The sequence below is a fragment of the Bactrocera latifrons genome, unplaced genomic scaffold, assembly GCF_001853355.1.
Source record: "Bactrocera latifrons isolate USDA-ARS-PBARC rearing strain unplaced genomic scaffold, ASM185335v1 scaffold_32, whole genome shotgun sequence".
Classification (NCBI taxonomy): Eukaryota; Metazoa; Arthropoda; class Insecta; order Diptera; family Tephritidae; genus Bactrocera; species Bactrocera latifrons.
The window spans coordinates 1,249,693-1,259,313 of NW_017536852.1; the positions used below are offsets into that span (position 1 = coordinate 1,249,693).

The window sequence follows — 9,621 nt, forward strand, 5'->3', positions numbered from 1 at the left end:
CCTCTTTTGGACGTCCAGGTCGTGCACTGACTTCGGTGCTTATTTCACCACGTCTAAATTTTGCATACCATTCATTGATGGTTGATTGTTCTGATGCAGTGTCCGGAAACTCGTCATCAAGCGAGGTTTTTTCTACAAACAGTTTATTCCGTTTATTCCGTTCTTCAGTTTGTTATTTGTTCAGCTATTTGCTATATTGGTGGATCCATATCGGTCGTTCCTTCTTGGTGAAAAAAGGACGGCTGCAGAATTTAGATCGTTATCTCCCTGGTTCGTATTTTTACAGACAGACGGATGGACAGAGAGACGGACATGGCTATATCGGCTCAGCTCGTCACACTGCTTTATAGGGTCTGCAATATTGTAAAGAGCTGCATCATAGGCTTTACGACAAAATATGTGGTCATCAAGATAAGATCAGGGCAAGTGTTCATTGAAAATAGATTAGTAGCAGTCATTCAAGTGAAGCTCTCATGGCAGAGGATTTTATGGAACTCGAGTTAGCTTAGAATTTACGAAGCTTTCAGTATTCTTGAACTTACAAAGCTTTCTGTATTCTTGAACTTACTAAGCTTTCATTATTGTTGAAAATTTTTTGAAAACTCTGTTCCACGGCTCTTCAAATCTTAAATGAAGTAACGAAACTCGAGTACTAATTTTACTAAATTATAATGAAAATGAACGTAATTAAAAATAACGCTCTGGTTACTTGAGGCTTAATACATCCACTTTTTTTTTTGAAAATTTGAAAGAAACTTTCAAATAATTTTATTTACATACACACATTCAAATGCATTTCCCACGCCAGTCTCAACATTTTTTCCAACTCATTGGTGACTTGGATTAATATTTCAAGCTCTTAGCAGCATCTTCAACTCAACTTCATCAACAACGCGCCGGGCATTTCCTCTTTCGACAAAATTTCATAATGCAAACACACACACACCTGGTTCCAAATTAATCCACGCGATGCTGTTGAAATACGCTCACCACTTGCACCTTCGTAAACGACATTAGCGACGATGGTTTGAACCAGTTTCGGCCGAATTTGGCGTCGCAGAGTTCAACCAAAGACGAAAAGACGCCGAAGAGGCCAATGTAAAGGTAGCAGCAGCTGCAGCAGTGGAAGAGGGAGCAAAAACGAAGCAAAACAAATCAAAGTGATAAAGAGCTGCGTTGCTTAGCCGGCAAAAATGTTGTTGCTTTCCACACAGTTAAACATAATCGTTTTTCTTTCGGTCACCAGCAAGCGCCGCCGCCGTCCGTGTATATCATTGCCTGTTTATTAAGCAAAATTATTGTAAATTGCGGGATGAGTGCAACAAACACACGATTTTCTTTTGTTTTCTTTTCTTCTGGCTACTTTTTCTGCAGCGCCGTTGGCTTTGGAGAGCGCGGCTAAGCTGGCTAAGCGCAGCGCTCCACGACATCGCACATTCATGGTATATATAGTTGGTGGATGACACTGGAAAGTCATCAGTTACACAGTTCTCTTCACAACTGGTGTTTGGTTAACCTCGTCTACTAACTTACACGTAGCAAAATCTAAACACAAACTACAACAAAATGAAGGTACGGACCGCTGAAGCTTACATCCTTCTGGGAGTATGCTGACACTAAAGGATTACAATTTACTTACTTTGTTTTTTTGCGTTGCAGGTTTTCGTTTGCATCTTAGCTGTGGTGGCCACAGCCCAAGCAGGTTTTCTGGGCCTTGGCGGCGGTAGCGGTGGCGGCGGCGGCGGCTACTCTTATGGTGGAGGTGACGGCGGTCACGGTGGACATGGTGGTTTTGATGGCGGCTACGGTGGCGGTCACGGAGGTCACGGCGGTGGCGGCGGCGAAGTGAAAATCATCAAGATCATTAGCGACGGCGGAGATGGTGGTCATGGCGGACATGGTGGACACGGTGGCTTCGATGGCGGCTACGGTGGCGGTCATGGCGGACATGGTGGTCATGGCGGTCACGGTGATGGCGGCTTCAATGGTGGATTCGGAACCAGCGGTGAATTGAAAATCGTGAAAGTCATCAGCGGAGGCGGCGGCGGCGGCGGCGGTCATGGAGGTCATGGTGGATACAGCGGCGGTGGTGGTCATGGCGGTCACGGCGGATACAGCGGCGGTGGCGGTCATGGCGGACACGGTGGCGATATTAAAATCATCAAGGTCGTGCATGAGGAAGGCGGCGCTGGTGGCTTCGATGGCGGTTACGGTGGCGGTCATGGCGGTCATGGTGGTTTCGATGGCGGCTACGGCGGCGGTCATGGCGGTCATGGTGATCACGGTGCTGGCGGTGAAGTCAAAATCATCAAGGTCATCAGTGAAGGCGGCGCTGGCGGTTATGGCGGTGATGCCGGCGGTTATGGCGGCGGTGCTGGCGGTTGGGCTGCTGGTGGTGGTGGCGGTTGGGCTGCCGGTGGCGGTGGCTGGGACTAAGCACCTCAGATGCCATAACGCACTTGTACATATTGTACTATACGCTAGCAGCGCAATGCCTCCTTCCTAACTAAGTAAAACAACAAGCAGCCCACGCAGCCATTCGCCAATGACTGAGACTGAATGATTATTATGTCATGGTTGCGCACTGCTACCTTGTACATAAACCACTCTTTCCACTCCATGCTTACCGCGCTGCAACACTTCTCCTATCCTCTCCTACACACACACACACGCACGTCAAACGTGTGCGCGCTTACATCCATATGCTGTGCCGTTAGATGCGTGTGAAGTGCCATTCTTCGCCAGTTCATAAGCATTCTCCACATGCCTACTCGTATTGTGATATACAAACATACCTATCTACCTGCATGCTCACATCCCTCTTAGCTGTCTAAGTGTAAATGTTGAACCACATTTTTGTTGTAATGTGCCTATTGAGCAACAACGTGAGTTCGTAGACGTTGTTAATGTTGTTATTGTTTTTATTGTTACCAAAATATAACAAGTTGAAAAAAAAAATAAAAAAAAATAAAAATTAAAAAAAAAATGTATGTGTTATCATTCATTATCTCATTATGCCCCCCCCCTAACGCTTTGGTGGTGGCGCGCAGTCGCGGAAGTTTCTTTAGTTTGCTTTCAATGCTTCTGAAATCGGCATAGTCATAAATAAAAGCCATTTGTAAGTCACTTTTATCGTTGAAATCTAATTTGCGTTTTGGGGCCAATTGGACCTTTCACTTTTTATGAAAAATTTCGGCGAAAGAGGAAGCAAAACCCGTTAGCCGTTATTATGTCATGGATTTTTGACACAGCTGTGCAGATATGCGATTGAGACGTACGCCGCTCCCATATTTGCACACATAAACACATGCTTCCGGCGTCTAATTCGAGAGCTTTCACATAAATAGAAAATTTAATCAAACTCAAAAAAGAACTGTGCAACAAAATATGCATTTTTTGGGACTGAGCTAAAATAAAGTGTCCGAAAAGTTTTACATTGTACATTATATACCTTGATAACTAGGGAAATATACGATGAGAAGCGGTATAAACGCGATAGGGGGTCTGGAAGGATGCACGTCAAGTCGTCGTCAGTATCCAGTAACAGTACTTTTTCACTCAATCCTCTCTCTTCTAACAAAATTTTAGTAGGATTTCTAATACCCTGAGCGATTAAATTCCATATATAGAAGCAAATTTGGCTTCGTTGATTATGTTCCGGTATGTTTGAAATCAGATTTTGAGGATGCAGCCATGTGTAGAAACTCATGCAAGTGAAGAAAGTTCTCTGAGTGGCCGGAAACGATTCTTGTACACATGGCTCGAGTAGCTCACAATTTCTGGTTTTAGAACTATACTCTTGGAAGCCAAAAAAATCCGTTTGAAGGCGAGCAAAAGTTGGAAGACGAAGCATCCCTCACTGCACTGTGAATTTGCGACCCGCAAATGTGTTAAAGATTGCGATGTAAGGGCATGCACCTGAAATGTCAGTCTCTTAATTGGGAAAATGCCACTGCCCAGCTGGTGGATGACATTACCGCCGCGAACTGCAGCAACTGGGACCTTATGGCATTTACTACACTGGTCATATAAATGAGCGCAAGTTTAGTGTGGGATTCGTGGTGGGCGAGAGACTCCGTCGCCGTGTAGAGGAATTTACCCCGGTGGATGAACGTCTAGCCATAATCCACATCAAAGCGAAGTTCTTCAACATATCGCTGATTTGCGCCCATGCCTCGACGTATGAGAAGGAAGATGTGACCGAAAGTACCTTCTATGAGCGCTTGTAGCGCACACACAACAAACACAAGGAATGTTCGACGTCAAGAAGATGCAATCACAACAGATAGCCGAACGAGCTTCTACTCGACTTGCGCACTCAAATACAGGGTCCGGCATTGGAAGTGTAACAAACTTCAGACCGCACTGGAATCACCTGTTTATAAATTTGCTGAATGACAGCTTGACGTATTGTTCACAAGTGTACAAAAGCGTTTTGCCAAAAGTGAACGCAAAAAAAGTGATCAGCGATAGAATTCAAACGTAATAGTGTGATTGCTTTATGTAATATTTGGCAGAAAAATAACAGCCAGCAATTGTTCGTAAGTTCAAACAATGATACTGGTAGCATCGCAAAACGACGAAATGGAGCTAGCCATCAAAAGACTGCAACGTCACGTGAGATGGTTCGGAAAGTGAAGAAGAGACTTGAGCGGAATCTACGACGATGTGTCAATCAAATGGCTAAAGAACTGAAAATATCCGACCGCAGCATCCGACGCATATTGAAAAATAAGCTCAAGGTCAAGCCTTACAAGTTCCAAAAGGCCCATTAACTCACACCGAAGCAGCAAGATGTAAGACTTGAGAGCGATCAAAAGCGGTAAAATTCCGAACATTGTGCTTTCGGACGAAAAAATTTTTCCAATTGAGCAATTCGTAAACTCTCAAAACGATGGGGTTTACTTGATCGACCGTTCATACGAGAATCTAAGTCGTCGGTTGGCCACCAGGAGGCAGCACCCGCCACAAATAATGGTTTGGGTCGCTGTCACCGCAGATGGGCGCTCTCCAATTGTTTTCATCGAGCCTGGCGTCAAAGTAAATGCGACATATTATCGGGAAAGTGTTCTGGAGGCTGCTTTGAAGCCGTGGGCAAACAAACATTTCGGTCGCAAACCATGGACGTTTCAATAAGACTCAGCCCTTCTCACAAAGCGCGAGTGAACCAAGAATGGCTGAAAAACAACGTTCCGAACTTCATCACGACCACGCAATGGCTTTCGAATTCACCAGATGCGAATCCAATGAATTATTCTCTCTGGGCCATTTTGGAGAGCAATTTCCGAAGTAAAAAATACACCAGTCTCGAAATGCTGCAGAAAGCCATTGTCCGTGAGTGGGTCAAAATACCGGCAAGTTACATTCGAGCAGCTTGCGATTCGTTTATTGACCTTCTCAAGGCCATAATTAAGGCAAAAGATGGTCATATCGAGCAAAATTGAATTGGCCCTTAGTTTATGATACTTTTTTATGTTATTTTCACACATTTTGTACTTTAAAATTTATAAAAATAATTTTCCAAACCGAATTTATGGCTTTTTTAATTGTTTACAATGGTATTCCATGCAGACAGCTTGGCAGGTCGGAATTAATTCCGAGTGCACCACACCTCGATAATCGAAGAAAACTGTCAACATTGATTTTTGATCTGTTTTGCGAAAAGATATTGGTCTAAATTCTTACCAACACAAATTGACGCAAGCCGCTTTACCACCAGAATCGTCGAATGTTCGTGAATTGGGCTGAGCAAGAACTTGAAAATGATCCGGATTTTCTTCGAAAAATCATCTTCAGGATGGTGAGGCTTACTTCTGGCTGAATGGCTTCGTCAATAAGCAAAACATGCCTTATTGGTCAGGCAGTCCACACGTACTCCATAAATCACCATTGCATCGAGCGGACGAGCGGCGTCGTTGAGCCGTACATCTTCTGTGATGATCAAGACCGGCACGTTACTGTGAATAGGAATCGCTACCGCACAATGATAACCGAATATTTTTGACCCGAATTGGATGATGTGGACTTGGGACAACATGTGGTTGCAATAGGACGGCGCCACAAGCCTCAACTTATCTCACGAAAGGGTCCAGTATATTGGCCTCTTCGGTCGAGCGATTTGACACCGTTATGCTATTTTCTGTGGCGCTATGTCAAGTGTATGGTCTATGCCAACAAGCTAGCGATGATTGATGAATTTCGTACTAATATCGAACATGAAATTGCAGCAGTATCGACCGATTTATGCTTGAAAACCGTCGAAAATTGAAAGAAACCGATTTTCGTACATAATGACGTCGGAATAAAGAATTTCAATGATATCCCAAACCATTTTTCTTTTATTTAAAAAATTTGTGTAGCGCTCTTATTGAAAAACCCTTTATATAGAATTTTTTTATGCACATGTATGTAAGTGCGTCTATATTAAATAATAAATTGTATTGAAACATGTTTGTTTTAGGTAATGGCGACTGCTAGTCTTTAATAAAGCCGGGACATAATTGTGGCAAAATGTTAAAATAGCATAAGTCGACATAAGGTAGTAAGCTATAAATCTATTTTTGGTGTAGATCAGTGCACGCCCTTTCCTATACTTTGGTCTAACCTGGTAGTTACAATTCTAAGTTATCTTAACGATTTAATAAGCAACAAGGAGCCTTACAATTACTTTATAGCTCCCAATTACCTTACATCGACTTATGTCACTTTAAATTTTTGACACATATGTTTTCTTGTTTGTTTACCTTAGTTTGCTTCTGCTATTGTGGCTTGTGAAGTAGCAAAGGTGACAGTCATCCAGCAGTCAATCCGGCTCATTATGTTTATGTAATTTATAGTCCAATTTATGCAAGAAATTCTTGTTCCAGGCGCATGGAAAGATAGTGTTTTTATTTAGCTTTTGGATCGCTCATAATAATGTCTGCAGAAACATGGTGTTCTGAGCAGATAATACGAACGATTGGTTTATTGTGTTATGCCAATTCAAACAAAAATATATATTTACAGCATTAAAGTTCTTTTTGCATTTAATTACCTTCTAAAAGAAGTTAAAGCGATTGTCTCGCTGAGATCACGAAATGAACTTAAAGGGAACCAAAATACACGGTTTGTCTGGAAAGTAATAGCACTGAGTTGATTTAAAAAAATTATTGAATAAATCGTTCCTTTCGTCGACCTTTTCTTACGCCTGACCAACGTTTACAAATCGTTCAACTTTATTACGAAAATTTACGTTCTTTAAAAAAATTGTTTCGCGCGCTTCGCTCAACTTATGGTCACTTATGGTCACTTGTGGTCAACATAATCGGTCTACTCAGCGTACTATTTGCAAGACCCACCTCACCCATCTAGAGACCCAGCATTCATTATATGAAATGACCTGGCCCATTTCCCATCGGGATCTGAAATTTAAAGCGTAAAAAATATTGCTGTGCAATAGCTGAAGCCGCTCGACCTTTACAAGCGACATCGCTTCGCTCTATGGGCTCTTGAAAAGTTCCAAGCAGATTTAACGCTTTGGAGCGGAGCATAATTTTTTTTTTTAGCTATGTGGCCTATTTCTGGCTTTATGTGTGGGTCAACAAGCCGCATTTGGGACGAAAAGCCACCTGAAGAGATTCAAGAGCTTGATAAGCCATAATAATCGACTATCTGATGCTTGAAATTGAAGCCGTGTTCTCGGCGACATTTGGTTTCAGCAAGACGGCACTCAATCAATGGATTTATTGAGAGAACGCTTCGGTGAGCAGAATATTTTCGTCCGTTAGACTTCTTTCAGTGGGGATATGCAAAGTCTAAACACTATGTGGACAATCCCGCTTCGATTCAGGCCTTGTAGCAAAACATCACGCGTGTCATTCGCTAGCTAATAGTCCAAATGATCGAACTAGTCATCGAAAATTACACTAAATGAATGGTCCATCTGAGACGAAGCCGCGGCCATCATTTGAAAGAGACAATCTTCAAAGAATAATTGCCGAAGTTTTTTGTTTTTTCAAATTTTTTCATCTATACAAGTTATTCGAATACTTGTTCGTCTCTCCTTATAATACCGCATGCCCGAAAATATACCGGTAGCACAGGTACAAAATGACCGAATGCAAAGCTATTTTTATCTTTTCAATGCTTTTTATTTTTTCGGACAAGTACGACTAATGAATTCAGGTGTACGAATCTTCAGCAAGTTTATGGGTGTTTTCTTCTAAGCTAGATGTGTTTGTATGTACTAATCAAAATTCATATAGCCGAAATTAAAATAAAATAATTCTTTTGCAGCTTTTCGCTTGTCTTCTTCTATGTGATTTGATGTATAAAAAAAAAAAAAAAATTGTCCAACAACAAAGAAAGTCAAGAGTCACCCTGAAGCTACGATACTCTGAAGATCGTTCTATTGTAGTATTAGCTTATAAGCAAGCGGTCTTTTATTTCTAGTTTTATTGTTATTATTATTCTTTTTTTTTAAATCACATGTTAGTCCAGTCTTAAGATCTTTCCATCGCAAGTCACGACGGTTTATAAAACGATGAGTTTCGTCGCGCACGGACATTAGTGTGCAAAATTCGTTCTTAGCGGTGTGTTTTGTCGACAACAAAATGAAAGTGAGTTCAGCAGGCGACGAGAGGATTGAATGGAAGACTACAAATATATCTGAATTTTACATTTTAGGTTTTTGTGTGCCTATTGGCACTTTCTGCCCTAACGGCATCAACCAATGCAGGATTTCTTGGATTATTAGGCGGACTTAAAGGCGGAGTCGGCGGTGGCGGTGGCGGCTACGGAGGTGGTGGCTACAGCGGGGGTGGCGGCTACGGAGGTGGTGGCTACGGCGGTGGCGGCTACGGCGGTGGCAGCGGTTCCAACGTACAAGTCATTAAAGTTATAGCCTCCGGTGGTAGCGGAGGTGGTTACGGTGGTGGCGGCGGCTACGGCGGCGGTGGCTACAGCGGTGGTGGTTGGAGTGGAGGTCATTCCGGCGGCTACAGCGGAGGTGGTGGATACGGCGGTGGTGGTGGCTATGGCGGCGGTAGTCATTCCGGCGGTGGTGTCCAAGTCATTAAAGTAATCGCAGCAGGCGGTCATGGCGGCGGCGGCTACAGTGGTGGCGGTGGATACAGCGGCGGTGGCGGTTATGGCGGCGGCGGCTACGGCGGTGGTGGCCATTCCGGCGGCTACAGCGGAGGCGGCGGCTACGGCGGCGGTGGTCATTCCGGAGGCCATGTCGATGTCTACAAAGTTATATCGGTAGGAAGTTCCGGCGGCGGTGGTGGTTACGGAGGTGGCGGCTATGGCGGCGGCGGTTATGGAGGTGGCGGCTATGGTGGCGGCGGCTGGTCTGGTAGTAGTGGCAGTAGCGGAGGCTGGGGCGGTTGGGATAGAAAGAAGTAAGTAAGCTGCCGCTCAGCAACAACTACAAATTAAGTTTCCTGCAAACCGTTAAGTGATTTTCTGAATCAAAATGATTTGATGCACTGCCATTATTTAAGTGCTTCGAAGGTCAAGGTCGAAGCGCTGAGAATATTTAATGTACAATTTTTTTTAAATGAAAAAAGAGTGATAACGAATTATAGTATAGAGTGTAAAAGAATGAAAGAGACAAAACAATAAATAAAAAATAAAAAATAA

The 9,621-nt window shown here is 43.3% G+C and overlaps 1 protein-coding gene across 1 annotated transcript; it reads left to right on the top strand.

The window, feature by feature from the left end:
* The first annotated feature begins 1,483 nt into the window (after positions 1-1,483).
* On the top strand, positions 1,484-9,621 carry LOC108971073 (glycine-rich cell wall structural protein-like). Its single transcript, XM_018936894.1, has 3 exons — positions 1,484-1,572; positions 1,660-2,269; positions 8,747-9,621. The coding sequence occupies exons 1-3, from the start codon at positions 1,567-1,569 to the stop codon at positions 9,382-9,384; spliced, it is 1,254 nt and encodes a 417-aa protein (XP_018792439.1). The 5' UTR covers positions 1,484-1,566; the 3' UTR covers positions 9,385-9,621.

What these genes read in the sequence shown, in the direction of transcription:
- LOC108971073 (XM_018936894.1), top strand. An exon ending in CTACGGCGGCGGTCATGGCG is followed by an intron (nt 2,270 to 8,746) that starts GTCATGGTGATC and finishes GCGGACTTAAAG; the next exon opens with GCGGAGTCGGCGGTGGCGGT.